Raw genomic sequence first — 17,254 nt, 5'->3', positions numbered from 1 at the left:
ATATTATCACCAAATATAGTTTTAAGCTAGTGACTGGTTAAATGGTTATTACGCCGTATTAATTTATTCGTATAACTCTGTTTGTTATCTTTTGACATTCTGCATACCTTCTTAAATATCTGCCAGCACTGCCGTTGTCAACCTGGCATCTTCTGCGGTGAATATCTCTTTTTTAAAACACGCACACATCTACCATCGTGGCATCGCGAATGGAGAAATAAAGAGACAAAACTAGGAAAACACACGTACACTACTTTATGCGATGGCCATCGTCATTCATTATTAGTGAAACTGCGAGTGGAAAAGGCATTTTTCTCCTACTCGCATTTGATTGTCGAAAATTTATCATTTTCCGAACGTACTCAATTTGGATCGAAAGCGCTCGCTCGAACGTAGGCAAACGTGAAAAGTGGAAAACACTACTCGTGTTACGGAAGAATCTGTGTAAACGGCATAATTTGACAGTGAAAAATTCTTTTTCGCTTTGTCGCGCGCCGTGAAAAGCAGTCATCTTTGGGCAAAGGAAGAAGTCGCCAGCCACGCAAAAAGAAGCAAATAAAACGTGAAAAGGGATCTTCGCACCATCAGCGGGAAATTTTAGGAGCGCACTTTCCGCAAGTTATTTTTCTTGTCCGTATCCAATAAGGCACATCACAAAAATATACGTCCGTGCTCTGTTTGCTGGATTTTCGACTTGCGGATTGCTTTCACTTTGTGTACCCTTCCAAGAGCCAGTATTCCCGAAAACAGGATACACCGCAGCTAAGTGTCGTGGTTTATTTTTGTGAGTCAAAAAAGCGAAATCAGGCTGGATCTTATTTCGTAATTTGCCTGCCTACGAAAGGGAAGGTAATTTGCAAATGAAGAGTGCAAGCAGTGAGCTAAGTAAAAACGAAGCATAAAGAAGTTGCAGTAACTTGGCGCGACTGTTAGTCAGAAGTTCGTCACGAAAAAGACACAGCGAATAAAGATTACATAAAAGCAAGCAACAGCTCGTCGCTCCGAAACCTATTAGGAACTTATATCGTTGAAACGAAGTACAGTTTTTTATTTGCTAATTTTTGCAGTGAAGAGGGAAAAGTTTTACGTGTTACATCAAACAAAACGAGTGCAAGCTTTGTCGGAAGTGTAGTATTTATTTAAACCCAACGCGTCACACCGGAATACGAGTGTGATACTGTCGTCAGTGGTCACCGATCGGCAAGTCTTCAGCCAAAATTCCGGTCCCGACGCGAAACCATAGGGAAGGCTCTTCTCTGGGCCACTCCTCGTCGTCCTCATCCGCCACGGAAGACAACGATATGAACAACAAGCGGAGCAAGACCCGCCCCGGTCCGGCAAGGTGAGTTCCGTTTGCACATAACCCTTTTGCTGTTTAAGCTTTTTGCTTCGAATATCAATCGCATCCACTGTACACTGTACACATAGGTACGCAGTGAATTAGCACATTTTTAAATATTCACAAAAAGTGCAGAGGAAATTTGCTATATCATTTGCAATATTATTTTGGGGGCTTACTTCAGGCCGCCACCGGCAATGGTGCTGAACGGTGTTCGGCTAGTACGTCCATATGTAAGGTGAATTTGTACATAAAGACCATTGTTTTGCTTGTTATCCGTGCATACCTGATAACTGGGCGGTTATTTAATTTCGGATTGTGACGTGCAATTTTGGATATTCGATTTGAGTGCATTGGCATTTCCCGAAAATTTTAAACACTGATCAATTTTGAACGTTTGCTAAACAATTCAGAATTTATTTTAGCATCGCAGGTGAAAGCAGATCAAAACTCGGGTTGCATCATGCAGGACAACGTGACTTCAAATTGCCGATTTTTAACAACGGGTTTCTCGTACATCAAGTATGAAACATTTACCCTTTTCTGTGACAGAGGAGTTAATTTCTTAAAAATAGTTCTATTTCAGAAAAAACAAAATTATCATTTGCTATCACAATTTTTTGTTATTCTGTTTATCGAAAACTCAATTTTGATAAAATGTGCAGGCCTTTTTGTTTCACATTAACCATATGAGTCCAGTACTTTTGGAGCAGCACATCCCCATGCTATTTTGTTGTTTTGTGTCTCGCTTTCGACACTTTTGGGTAATTTATTCAGCAGATAGGGAGCAATCAGAAAATTTGATGGTGCGATAGTATATGAACTAGTATATTGTGCACTCCAGAAGGTCTGCTTAACTATTAATTGAATTTTTCATGAGGTAAAACCTGCATCTTTTGCCTGAGAAATTTTCTTGGCCTTTTGAGCAGCAAAATAGGCTTATAGAAAAGCACCATAATCGGTGTCTTAGTTTAAAGAATCTCCAGAAGACCGCACTGTGCACTAAACAGATTTCTATAAATTATTTTTATTCGTTTCAATTGAGTAGTAGTCCGACATTCGAAAGAAATGAAAGGAATAACAACATACATATCACAATTCGCTGTTAATCTCCATTTAGGACAATTCAGAAAGATTCAGACTTAGTCCTAGTTATATTATCTCTAATAGTCATTCAAATGTTTATTTTTTTATTACTGTATGAAATTGCATTGTCACCGGTTGACGTTTAAAATGCTACGCATAATCACTACATAAAATGAGGTACTACCTATTAATTATAAGAAAATATTGCGGGAGTTCTGCAAGGTAAGTTCCTTAAAACGTACAGATCGTTGCCTTCGTGGACTACTATTGAAGAGCACGCTATATCCTCGAAGCGTTTAATAATAGTAATAGACAAACGATTTAACCTTTTGTTCAACTGAAAAAATAGAAACGAACTAATAAATACGAATAAATAAAAATGCACATTCTACGAAAGTTGATGTAGTTTTTATAAATGTCATAATATTATTCCCGAAGTACGTATATGCGAGGGCAGTATTTCATTTTTGAAACCTTATGCCTTGAAGGACCATCAACGTAGCTTATGTTACCTCGTTAATGCTTGGATATAGCGGTCCAAACTGCATTTCAGCGTTATGACCAAAACAGATTCTACGGAAACTGAACACTTCGTTACGGATCTCGTTATCGTCAAATTGATTCCGATCTGTTGCTATCAACTCCTTGTCCAAATAACTACAAAAAAAATAATGCAAAGCATAAACACATAAACAAACTCCGATTTTTCTGCTGATTTGCGGATTCTCTTTATATTTGCGCAGACTTTGCGAACTTATCTCTCGGGGCGCAATTTTTTAACTACGGATACATTCTTTCAGATTTCAAGCAGATTTATCCGGTTTTTAGTGCAGGTGTAGACATTTTTCAAAAACATCTGGCATCTCTGCTTGGATTCTTGGAGGTTGACGTTTAGAGCAATGATAATTTCAACTTGCTTCAAGATGATGTAAATGATTTTTTTTAAAGGGGGGATTTGTTAGTAGCTTAAGTATTTATGATAAATATTAGTAAATAATGAGTATGTGTGTCCAACCACAAATGGTGACTTCTCAACACTGTTAGAAATTTGTAATTTTAATTGTTAGGATTTGTTTGCTTTCGCAATTAGGACTTATCATTCGTAGGGATTTAAACCTACTTGTCAGAAAAGGGGAAGTAAACTTACAGCTAACTTAATTGCTAACTTATTGGCTATAAAGAGATCTTATCGTAGCAATTGAGGATTGCAACGATTTTTGTCGAAAATTGTTAATAATTTTATTTGACAGATTCTAATGGTTCAACACCAGTAAGTCTATGTAATTCGAGTGTACCAAACCAAGGAGGACGCTTCAAAATCATTTTCAGAATTTTATTCTGAATCCTTTGGAGCGTTTTCTTCCTTGTTGAACAGCAACTTGACCAGATCGGTACAGCATAAAGCATTGCTGGTCTAAAAATTTGTTTGTAAATCAAAAGTTTGTTCTTTAAACAAAGTTTAGGATTCCTGTTAATGAGAGGATATAAACATCTCGTATATTTGATGCACTTGGCTTGTATACTCTCAATGTGCTCTTTGAAAATAAGTTTTTTATCATAAATTAGTCCCAAGTACTTAACCTTGTCGGACCAACTTAAAATAACCCCATTCATCTTGACAACGTGATTATTGTTTGGCTTGAGGAAAGAAGCCCTAGGCTTATGCGGAAAAATTATCATTTGAGTTTTAGAAGCATTGGGAGAGATTTTCCACTTTTGCAAGTAGGAAGAAAAAATATCTAAACTTTTCTGCAATCGACTGCATATGACACGAAGACTTTTTCCTTTTACGGAAATGCTTGTGTCATCGCAGAACAATGACTTTGTGCATCTTGGAGGCAAATCAGGAAGATCTGAAGTGAATATGTTGTACAGGATTGGACCCAAGACTGAACCTTGGGGCACACCTGCTCTGACAGGAAATCTATCAGATTTTGAATTCTGATAGACAACCTGCAGAGTTCGATCAGTAAGATAATTTTTTAAAATTTTGATTTGGAAAATTGGAAAATTAAAAGTTTGCAATTTCGCAATCAAACCTTTATGCCAAACACTGTCGAGTGCTTTTTCTATATCTAAAAGAGCAGCTCCAGTGGAATAACCTTCAGATTTGTTAGCTCGTAGCATATTAGTAACTCTGAGCAATTGATGAGTTGTTGAATGCCCATGGCGAAATCCAAACTGTTCATTTGCAAAACTTGAATTTTCGTTGATGTGTGACATCATTCTGTTAAGAATAATTCTCTCAAACAGTTTACTTATTGAAGAAAGCAAACTGATTGGTCGATAATTTGAAACTTCAGCTGGGTTCTTATCCGGTTTTAAAATTGGAGTAATTTTTGCATTTTTCCATAATTTGGGAAAAATATGCAATTTTGAAGCAGCAATTGAAAATTTTCACTAAAAATTCCATTGTGCTCTCAGGGAGATGTTTGATTAGTATATTAAAGATTCCATCGTCACCAGGTGCTTTTATATTTTTGAAATTTTTAATAATTGATTTAATCTCATTCAAGTTAGTTTCAATTATTTCTCCAGGTAAAAAATTCTGGGAAGAAATTAAATCAAATTGACGGGTGACTTAATTTTCAATTGGACTCACAAAATTCAAATTTAAGTTATGAACACTCTCAAACTGCTGATCAAGTCTTTGAGCCTTTTGTTCATTGGATACAAAAAAACGTTCACCATCTTTTAAAACTGGAATAGGCTTTGAAGGTTTCTTAAGAATCTTCGACAGCTTCCAAAAAGATTTTAAATATGGTTTCAATTTTGCAACTTTAGTCTCAAAATTTTGATTTCTCAGAAGAGTAAATCTATGTTTAATCTCTTTTTGTAAATCTTTATAAATAGTTTCAAAAAGGGTCACGAAGAACGTTGATATTGACGTCTGCGGACATTTTTCAAATAAATTAGAAGTTGAAGATTTTCGTCAATTATTGGTGAATCAAATTTCATTTGAGCCTTTGGAACAGAATAATTCCTGGCATCAACAATTGCACATTTTAATGCTTCCAAAGCGGAATCAATATTCACTTCGTTTTGCAAATCAAGCTCATTATTGAAATTTCTCTCAACATGAGTTTTGTATCTTTCCCAATTAGCCTTGTTATAATTAAAAACAGAGCTCATAGGGTTTTAAACTGATTCATGTGATAAAGAAAAAGTTATTGAAAGATGGTCAGAATCAAAGTCAGCATGTGTGATCAAATCACTACATACATGACTTTGATCTGTAAGCACCAAATCAATTGTTGAAGGGTTTCTTACAGAAGAAAAGCATGTAGGACTATTCGGAGACAAAATAGAATAGTATCCTGAAGAACAATCATTGAATAAAATTTTGCCATGGGAATTACTTTGAGAATTATTCCATGAACGATGTTTAGCGTTAAAATCGCCGATTATGAAAAATTTCGAACGATTTCTGGTGAGTTTTTGTAAATCACCTTTAAAATAATTTTTGTGCTCGCGTGTGCATTGAAATGGTAAATATGCTGCGGCAATAAATAAAATCCCAAGTTCAGTTTGAACTTCAATTCCCAAAGTTTCAATAACTTTCGTCTCAAGATGGGGAAGAGCACGATGTTTGATTCGGCGATGAATAACAATTGCAACTCCACCACCGAAACCCTGAATCCTATCATATCTATGAACCACGTAATTGGGATCATATTTTAATTTTATGTTAGGTTTCAAAAATGTTTCAGTAATAATTGCAATATGCACATTATTTACTGTTAAAAAATTAAAAAGCTCATTCTCATTGGCCTTCAATGAGCGAGCATTCCAATTTAATATTTTAATTGTTTTATTTAAAATCATTGCTAAATTTTAATAGTAAAATTTGTGCCTATTTAAATGGCTTCAAACATTGATTTTGCCTGAAACATGGCGTTCATAAGATCGATCATTGCCTGTTGCAAAAAAGAAAGTTTACCTGCCGTAATAGGCCCCAGGCAGTTGGCATTAGAAAAAATATTTTCGGCAGCAATATTAGCTGGAGTAATAGGTGTACAATTATTTTCTAGCGTGTTTTGCTTACCCATATTAACGGTCATTTTCGAACTACCAACACTAGGCGGTATAATGTTCGAACTACCTGTAACCTGTGCATAAGTTAAACGGGTATGCAAAGGAGTAGGTAAACTATGCGTCACTGGTACGCTTGGAGAATTTTGTTTTGAAGTTTGTTTTGAATTTTGTTTACCTTGCCTTGCCTTAACAATTGCTAAACGGGTTGGGCATTGATAAAAATTCGACATATGGTTGCCGTTACAATTCGCACAGCGAAAATTTTTACTCTCTTTCACAGGACATGTGTCCTTTTTGTGAGAAGAGTCTCCACAAATGAGGCATTTTTGGTCCATGTTACAAAACTTTAAACCATGGCCATAACGTTGGCAAACACGGCATTGGGTGATATGCTTTTCACCTCCGCCAAACTTTCGATATAATTCCCATTTTACACGCACGTTATATAAAGCATGTGCTTTTTCAAAAAATTTTAAGTTATTAACCTTACTGCGGTTAAAATGAATTAAATAATTTACAAGGGAAATTCCAGTTCGCTGACTGCTTTCGCCTCGTGATTTTTGTTTCATCAGAAACAAAATTCATTCATTGGGTAGGGGCTATACCAAGTAATTCTGTCAAAGTAATTTTGATCTCATCAACGGTTTGATCGTTGGTGAGACCTTTCAATACGACCTTGAACGGCTTGGCGCTCTTCGTATCATATGTAAAAAAATTATACATCTTTTCAGTTGAATACTGAATAAGACGATTCCAATCTTTCAATGTTTGGGCCAGTAAACAGCATTCGCCTCTTCGACCAATTTGATAAGTAACATTGACGTCGGAGAGAAACGTAGAAAGTTCTCTTTTAAAAATATTACATTCAGAAGCAATAGATACCACAACAGGTGGAACTTTCTCCTTTTTTACAGAAATTTCACTTTGAATAGTTTTACTTTCGAACATTTCAATTTCGCCGGCTTCTTGCTCAGGCGGAATATCATATAAATTTTCTCTGCTTAAGCTAGTTTCAGAAAGAGATGCCTCTCTTTTCCTCCCCGTAGCGATGCGTGGTTTCATTTTTCGTCCTGCCATTTTAGGTGATACGAAAAAAGTTCTGATGATGTAAATGATTCTACTGTTCAATCCAAGTCGTAAAAATCATTGTAATCAACCTTCTAAGTACATCGGCTGTCGAGAGATTTTTAATTTGGGTTAAAACAATTTCAGATTTCGGAACTTACGCGGCTTTTTTACGTGCTACGTATTCTCCAAGTAAAACAATATTACACAGTTCAATGACCAAGTTTTTTTTTATTTTTATAAATATAATAATAATAATAATGAATAATTTCAATAATTTCTCTTTTGTATCTGAAGCGTTATAATGATGATTTCTGTTCTGCTAGAAACTGTGATAGGAAAACGTAGTTTTGTCAACTTATCCTAGTCTTAAGGACGTATTAGAATACAAAATAAATCAAAACTATACTTGAACCATTCTACCTCTAATATTCTAATATTATAATTTCTAAATAATTAAAATATTTTAAAGTTTAACTCGACTGAACTTAATGATTGAAATGGACCACTAGAATCCACAACATCATCGGAATACGATTTTTTAAGCTGAAATTTTGGAAAATACTTCTTAACTTTAAGAATAAAAAGTGCACCATTTAACTATCCTGGATTTTATAATTTCATATATTCGCACAACAACAAAACTGAAGAATTGGAATGCTTTGAATGACATGTATGCTAAAATACAAGCGCTCTTCAAGAAAACTATTTTGTTCAATGAGACATTCGTAATTGGACGATTGATCATGTAACAAGAAAACGATCTTTTAGTTACTACTTTTCCATCAAATTAAGGTTTTATTTTCTCGGTTAGGAATTTTGAAATAGATACATGAGATATATTTTTTATCATAATTTAAACTTAGAATGCAGCACTACTTTCTTAATCCCAAAACTAATTATCATCGTAACTACGTAACTTCCTACGCTACAGCAGAAAGACAATAGAATATAACAAATTATGGCATAGAACATGAAAGTTTTATTTTGAGCAGATGAATGCAAGGGAAATTATACTGCGTCTTACATTTTGCTCTGTTCGGACATTCGTCACTATGACCATGTATTAGAACTATTATGACGTCATCAATTTCGCACGTCTTTTTGAGCAGGTAAAAATCTTTTTTATGTTTGTTTTCACCCTTTCTAAACATATATGTGCTGCTTATGGTTTTTGCAGGTAGCGGACTCATGCTGTCTTCAGATAGTCCATCATTTTCTCTTATCATCTGACTGACAACATGACTGATCTTGTTTCACATCCTACTGTCATTAGTTAAATCTGATAAGGATTTGAGCTGTCCCCTATATCGCCGGAACCCGCATAACTGTCCTATATTGATTTTTGTAACTTTTGAGTTAGCACCGAAAATCGGCTTAATTGATATTGTACTTACGAAAGAAACTAAAATTAGTACTTTTGTATTTGTTCCATATTAAAAGTATTAGCCTATCTTGTCCCATATTAAAAGTACCCGCATTACAGTTCCCCTGCATAGTGGTACAAAATGCGAGCCTAAAATCTTGCTCCAGATTACTGTATATCGGATTATTTCGAGCATATGACTTAAAAGACGTTGTAGAAATTATTGTGTTTATTTGTGTGTGCGTATTTGTGTATGTTTGTGCGTATGTGAGCATGCGGATAACGATTTTCAAACCATTTTGATGGTTCTGTGTAATTCATTTATGCTCTATTGAAAGTCGTAAAAAAATAGTGAAAAACGGGGAAAAATATGAACAACTTTCTTCGTGCCGTAAACCGTTGTTATGTATTTCATGGCTTATTTTAATCAAAATTTAGTTTTCCTCGTTGGTGAACGAGAAAAAAACACATTTTCAAATGGCAACTTTGAGGCATGCACCTCACAAAAGAAGTTATTGACAATAACTGAACTAAAGATAATTTAAAGATTAAAGTATCTCCATACACACTTAAAACTGAATCTCAAGCTCGGCTAAAAAAAACATCTGAGTTCACTCGGCAACTTGGGATTCAACCGATATTTCAGCATTAAAACGCCTCCCTATTTATCCAGACAGTTTCTCAGAAACCGGAAGTCGCCATCTTGGATTTCAAATCTATGGCTGAAGTCAAACCTGATATCTGAGTATCATCCCGAGCATGAAAATACCCTTATTTGATGTTTTTTTTTGTTGTCAACGTTTGTGATGCCATGAAACTATTCTGGCCATTGGTTTTGGATATGGATATGGTTTGGAGCTTGAAATAGCTGAAATTCATGAAATGCACGAAGATTATTTAATCGCCATTTTCTTAACATGTGGTTTTTCATGATGGGACAGTTATGCGGGTACTGGCAGCATACCAATTCTCTAGTAAGGGAACATCCATAAATGACGTGGCATTCGAGAAGGGAGGGGCAGTTTTGTTATGAAATGTGACGAGGGGGAAGGTTGGGAGTCAAGCCATGCTACGTAGCAAATATAAATATCAAAAAAAAGCTACGTCATTTATGGATGTTCCCTAAAGTATGTCTTGCTAAAATTTATTCTTGAATCCTTAAATGCAGATTAACTCAAACGTCATCTTTTTCCACAATAACCTGATTCATTTTGACAAGACCAGCTTATTTGTTTTTTTGAATGAAACTTTGCACAGATGTTTTTGGGCTCAAGATGTCATTTTGTGCTATTGGTCTTTTTAACACGTTTAATTTGTGAACTGGGTGAAAACGGTATTGATATTTTTAAAGTCAACGGTTTGTTTGATCGGTATGACGTTTTTGACAGAGCTGTAGATAATAATTTTGTCTTTCCGAAAAAAATAAAAAAGCAAAGCCTTAGTGCTACATTCTGATTCGGAATTTGACCTTCTGTTTTTCATACACAGACTTCGCAGCCGGTTGTTTAGTGTACAGGACAATTAAGGGGCTAGCGCTACGATCCTACTGACACTAACAGCCTCTCCCAGACCGAGACTCGAACCTACGACGACTGGCATGTTAGGTCAGCATCGTTCCTTGAGACCATCTGGGAGACAGATCCGAACAAAATCATAAAAATATTTCAAATTATTTTTTCAAGTTAATATTTTTTTTTTATAAAAGCTGCAAAAATCTGGCTGAACATTGATACTCGTCTGATCATTGAATAATAAAAAAAAAATTCTACAAAGTATACAGCCCTAGGGTTGTATGAAATGGTGACGTGGAACTAAACACTGTAATTAAAGGATTTTTTGTTTCAAAATATACAGAATCCGCAGACAGAATCAATGTGTTTGCTCGGTGACTTACGTACTTTTATTTTCAGCCTTAGTAATATAGTAATATACTCGAAAAAATATCTTTTATATTTGGCGATATTATGCCTGTAGAATTTTTTGTGCAACCAACATGTATTTGACAATGCACAAGCTTATCGTTCTTGTTGAAGAAGCACCAAGAACTTTTCGTAATGCGTCAAAGTCAGAATTAACTCTATATCCTCAAAAACTAAATCCAATATTACTTACGTTATCATAATGAATGGTTTTGTCTTATTTAACTCTGATTAAATCAAATTTATAATATGGATCTTGCTTTTAAAATAATATGTGAGCAAACATAAGAAGATATGTTAAACAAAATTATCAACAAGTTTCAGCAAAAAATCGTAGCAATCAACAATTCCATTGTTGTTTTTTGCTTGACTTTTTTTTTCGTTTGCCTACAATTACATTCGCTGTGTAACGAAGACAGCTAATAAACGTTTATTATGGAAAAGTATAAAATAATAAAATATCATCTAACAATTTTGAAATGTAACAAAAAAATTCGGAATGTACCAAAAATTCACAAGCATTCACCGGCTCTTACACTTCTATAAATTTGTATACACTAAGGTCGCTTTTTACGCGGTTTTTGTTACGCGGGTTTTTTTACGCGGATTCCGGAATTTACGCGGTTTTTTTTTTGCCCGGATTTCGGTTTCCCTTCACTCGGAATGCAAAATTAACGATGGTTTTCTTTTTCGCGGATTCCGGAATTTACGCGATTTTTTTTACGCGGATTCCGGAATTTACGCGGTTTTTGTTTACGCGGCACGTATCCCCGGCGTAAAAAGCGACTTTAGTGTATTTGGGAATTCAGTCTTCCGATACTATCCGGTCACGATTATTTAGTAAATATCGAATATGAAATATAATAAATATAACTTATAACCGTTGCAAAAATGTACAATTCTTGTTGAGTAATTTATGGTAATCATATTTATGAGATAAACTATCAATCACCATCAGAAGCAGCATTGCAGTTTTACCTCGATTGCATAAAAATAAAAATGTACGAACAGAAGTGTACCACTGCAATACGAATAGTACCGCGCGCTGCAGTACGAATGGAAATGTACCGCTGAAATGTACGAATAGAAGAGTGTCGCTGCAATCATAGACGACGAGAGGCCTGCTGCTTTCTGCTTCACTGGTACTGTTGCCTATACCAGCATATTTTCTTTCAAGACATCAGTTTTTATTACGTTCTGACAGCTGGTTCAGGCATTGTTCAAGGATGGGGATTGTTTCAAACTTTTTGGAAAACTTTTACCTTCGAGACATGACATTAGTCTAAGCTCATGAAAGCAAAAATAAATTGACCTATTGGGACGGGGAGACTGGAGACTCTGTCAATTTTTTTTTGATATTGATACAGAGAATATCACAGGGAACGGTTGGTGTCCATTCACGTCGTCTGTGCTAGGAATGCTTGCATGTAATTGGTTCATTGTTCGCGTAAATTTGTCATTGGAACTTTTTATCAATTTTACCGCTAAAATAAAAAACCTAAATTAATCCACCTAGCGGTCAGACCCAGCCTTTCTCATTCAAACTTATTATTTGTAAAAATAGATTTACATGAACGTTTCAATCCAATAAATGTGTATTCACTTTTTGGGTTCTAAAATAATGATGTTGTAATTGAAGTATAATATATGAAATTTGACGTAATGTAAATGCTCAAGTAATAGCGAAATAAAAGAAATGACTCTTAATTTCGAACAATTCAATCACGAGCGATACCGGGAATATTCAAATGGTACGATACCACATTTAAATTATATTGAGGCCACATATATTGATCAAACCAGGTATAGTTTTAAAAAGCCTTTGAATTTCTTTTCTTTCCATAACTTTTGAACCACATATCAAATTGTTATGAAGTTTGTTATTTGTAAGTTTGAGAGATGACTCGTTCGTATGACGTTCGTATGAGTTATGTTCAAATAAGTCGTGTAATCTTTGAGATAATAGACTTTCGTTGTTTTATTAACAATTTAATACATTATGGTTGCTTAGTTCGATTATAATCAAATGAAATGGGAACGTATAGGGCAGCCAAACTTTGAAACCACGTGTTAAATCATAATTCATCAGTCAACCCTTAACTAGCCCGTTCATCTGATAATACTATTGATCAAATCGGTTGTGTACTTTCTGAGATAATGAAGTTTCGTGATTTTCACAATTTCTTTTCATAACTTTTGAACCACAAGTTCAATCTATATGAAATTCAAAAGTTAAGGGTTTTTTGAGATAGCCCGTTCATTTGATACCAATTTTATTGAAATCGGTTGTGTGGTTTCTGAGGTAATGATGTTTCGTGATTTTTACATTTTTAAACATAACCTCTTAAATAAAAATCCAATTACAATGAAAAATTGGATCTTATGGGGCAACTAGAACTTTCATTTGCATATAATTTCATTAAAATCGGTGAAAATAAAAATCTGCACATGCACACACCCATACATACACGCATACATACATACACACACATACATACACACACATACACACACATACATACACACACATACATACACACATACACACACATACATACAAACATACAAAAAATGCTCAGTTCGTCGAACTGAGTCGAGTGCTACATACCAGTGCTATATACCTTTGTGTGCAAAGCCACGACCGCAAGGTTGGAGTAGAATACTTTTACAAGAAAGATAACCCGGCTGCTTGCGTGTCAGTCATTTCTAAATCGGATTTGTTTCGTATATACCGCTTGTTAAGCACAGTATCAACAAATCGTAATAAACATCATACTGCTGTGCATTTGCAGCAGCATCAAACCTCAGTTGCAGTTCAATAATAACCATTCATTATGCTCTTCCAAATACATTTAGTAGCCTTGAAAAAAAGCGATTGCTGCAATTGCAACTTTCATTCAACTATTGCATAAATGCTTCATGGTCAGATATACCCGCTGCAACTACTACGCTATCCATAGCCATGCCACAGTTGTGGCCGCTATACGCTACCATTGGTATCCGCTGCCCCTGCATCAGCTGACCTAGCTGCTATCGATGCTGAGATCCGCTGCAACTGGTGCGCTATCCATTGCTATGCCACAGCTGTGGCCGCTATCCACTATCGCTGGTATCCACTGCACTGCTAGTGCTGCTGCTAAGGGAGGACGACTACTGTTGTCGCTTTCTAGAACTTTTATGAGCGGCTTCGGCTGAAACAGGCTCTTATATAGGCCAAATAGCATATTTTAAACTGCAAGGTATATGATTATGTCGACCAAGCTTGGGAAGCAATCTTATAACGACCAATCAGAAGTCTAATTTTCCGTTTTGACAAGGCTTAACTATTTTCAATAGTACAATAGTTTGAATAATAAAATCACAATTATCTTCATTTTGGAAGAATCTTAGAAGATTTTCCAATCTATTGCTGCAAGAACGAAGGAGATCCATCGAATAATAACCGATTTATTAGCATTTGAAATTGGACATATTTTTCACTTTTTTTGGTTTTAGATTTTCATTTCACATCCCTATGTATTTGAACTTCCTGAGAGAAGTATTGTACTTCAAAAGTTAAAAAAAATATCAATTAGGAGTAAAATATTCGTGCTGAAGAAATAGCGAAATAAAAGAAATGACTTTAAATTTCGTACACTTCAATCACAAGCAATACCGGGAACGTACGTATAGCACAATACCAAATTTAAATTTTGTTGAGGCCATATGTTTTGATCAAAGCAGTTACAGTTTTAAATAGTCTTTGAATTTCGTTTCTTTTCATAACTTTTGAACCATATATCAAATTGCTTTAAAATTTCTTACTTGTGAGTTTGAGAGACAACCCGTTCCAATGACACTAGATATGTTCAAATAAGTCGTGTGATCTTTGAGATAATAGACTTTCGTTGTTTTTATGATTTAATACATAACGGTTGGAATAAAAATACGATTATAGTCAAATAAAATGGGAACCTATAGGAAAGCCAAATTTTTCATTTGACACTAAGATTGTTGAATTTAGTCCAGCTATTTTTGGAAAAACGAGTGAATTTGAAAAGTCATCGTTTCTTTTCACAATTTTTGAACCGTGTTTAATCACTATAAAATTCATCAATTAACCTTTAACTAGCCCGTTCATTTGATACCAATATTGTTCAAATCGGTTGTGTACTATCTGAGATAATGAAGTTTCGTGATTTTCATATTTTGATACATTACAGACAAAGTAATAGACCGATTACATTGAAATTCAATAGGGTGTTATGAGGCAGCTAGACCTTTTATTTGACACTAATTTCGTGGAAATCGGTTCAGCCATCTCTGAGAAAAGTGAGTGAGTAGTCTTCGGAATATAATCCTTTTTATAGCTGAATTTCACATTTTTAAACATAACAGGCAAAGTAATAGTCCTATTACAAAAAATCAATAGGGTCTTATAGGGCAATTAGACCTTCCAAATGACACTGATTTTGTGGAAATCGGTTCAGCCATCTCTGAGAAACATGAGTGAGATTAAACACTCTCCTGAACACGTTTCTTTAAATAACTTCTGAACCACACGTTCAATCTTCATGAAACTCAAAAGTTAAGGGTTTTTTAAGGAGCTTGTTCATTTAAAATCAATTTTGTTAAAATCGGTTGAGTAGTTTCTGAGATAATGATGTTTCGTGATTTTCACATTATTAAACATAACCTCTAAACTAAAAATCCGATTGCAATGAAATTCAATAGGGTCTTATGTTGCAACTAGACCTTTCATTTGCAATTAATTTCATGAAGATCGGTCCAGCCATCTATGAGAAAATCGAGTGAGATTGGGAGAGCGTTACATACACACACATACACACACACACACACACACACACATACAGAAAATGCTCAGCTCGTCAAACTAAGTCGATTGATATACGAGATTCGACCCTTTGGAGCACTTTTATACCTTTGGTGTTTCCAGTGATTGCTATACCTTTCTAGGAAAAAGGCAAAAATCAAAGCCAAAACGGTTTGTTTAATTGGTATAATGTCTTCGGCAAAGTTTCAGCAGTAATTTTGTCTCTCCAGAACAAATAAACAAACAAAAATAATTCAACAAAAATTTTCCACATGACCTAATAACAAATCTCTCCAAACATATGAAAACGGGCCTATCTGCCATTTGTAAACAAGCCCAATTTTCTCTTTTTTTTATTAATTCAAGCGAAATCTACCCTTACCAACGAAATTTGTTGATTCAAGAACTTTGTTTTAGTCAAACAATCTTAATTGTACGAGTAGATTACGCTTGTGTTCGTTGAAAAACTTGAAAATGTGGCTTGTTTACATATGGCAGATAGGCCCTTTCCACATGTTTGTTTGGTGAGAAATCTTCCAAAACTTTTCACGTAGATGCAGCCGTTTTTCAAGAAATTTTCTTCAAAGTAACTTACTAAGCAGATCGAGATACGAATCTTGGTGAATGTAAAAAATTTTCCAAAATGGACGATTTGAAGAAATGGTTTTAGTCGCACTTTAGGAACGCAACCTACTCGAAACAAAATTGTGAACAATTTATTTTTCCATCATTTGAATAAAACTTCACTAGAAAAAAAACTCCACTACTACACGTATTCTTCCTTCAAGTTGAATTCTACCTACAAAACCCCTGTTGACTCTCCTCCTAACAAAAATAAGTCCCTCCTAGAATAAACGTGGTCTGAGTAACGTATAACAGTTCTCTTCAGGGAATTGTAATGGGACACCCGAAACAATGTTAAATTCTAAGAGATTGCGCTGTAGTGGTATTAAAATCGAAATTTCTACGAGCATTTTGCTTATTGACCGGAAAAACTGCTATTAGTTACCTTATTTTTTTATTAGTCTAACTTTCTAGTAGTTACTTTTACTATATGCTATCTTTTTTTATCAAAAAAACTTGATTTTCTTATACAACTCCGTTGACTCAATATAGTAGTAAAGCAAAATCAAGTTTTTTGATAAAAATAGATTGAATATAGTAAAAGTAAGTACTAGAAAGTTAGAATAATACAAAAACAGAGTAACTAATAGCAGTTTTTCCGGTCATCAAGCGAAATGCTCGTTGAAATTTCGATTTTACTACCACTACCACTGCAGCGCCATCTCTTAGAATTGAACATTGTTGCTGGTGTCCCATTAGGCGATATTGGTAGAATGAAAAGAGGCTTCGTATAGTAGAGCAGTTAGCTTGAAACGGAAGGGTATAGTCACACACAAGCACGGATATAAATGATAAGCGTGTCAATTACTTCAATAGTAATACAAATAATATGAAGTGCGAAGTACAGAAAACATCTGGGCAATATCACAATAGATCCAGTGTCTCTGGTCGCAGTGATGGGTCACAAAGGAAAAAAATGGAAGGAGAATTCATATTTTAAAAGTTCCAAGGACCTGTTCATACGATATGAATAACATATACCAAAGGCGTGTGTAATATAGAAAAAT

The 17,254-nt window shown here is 34.9% G+C and overlaps 1 protein-coding gene across 3 annotated transcripts in view; it reads left to right on the top strand.

The window, feature by feature from the left end:
- The first annotated feature begins 280 nt into the window (after positions 1-280).
- The window catches only part of LOC129726844 (ataxin-2 homolog), a 37,372-nt gene continuing 20,398 nt past the window's right edge, over positions 281-17,254 (top strand). For all 3 annotated transcript variants that reach the window (XM_055683991.1, XM_055683992.1, XM_055683989.1), the window contains exon 1: positions 281-1,342. In XM_055683991.1, the coding sequence (XP_055539966.1) occupies positions 1,302-1,342 (41 nt within the window). In that variant the 5' untranslated portion in view covers positions 281-1,301. The remainder of the gene's footprint in view (positions 1,343-17,254) is intronic.

Source organism: Wyeomyia smithii, chromosome 3 (genome assembly GCF_029784165.1).
Source record: "Wyeomyia smithii strain HCP4-BCI-WySm-NY-G18 chromosome 3, ASM2978416v1, whole genome shotgun sequence".
Taxonomy (NCBI): domain Eukaryota; kingdom Metazoa; phylum Arthropoda; class Insecta; order Diptera; family Culicidae; genus Wyeomyia; species Wyeomyia smithii.
Note: the sequence above shows the minus strand (reverse complement) of the source record. Positions and strands in the feature narration are given on the sequence as shown.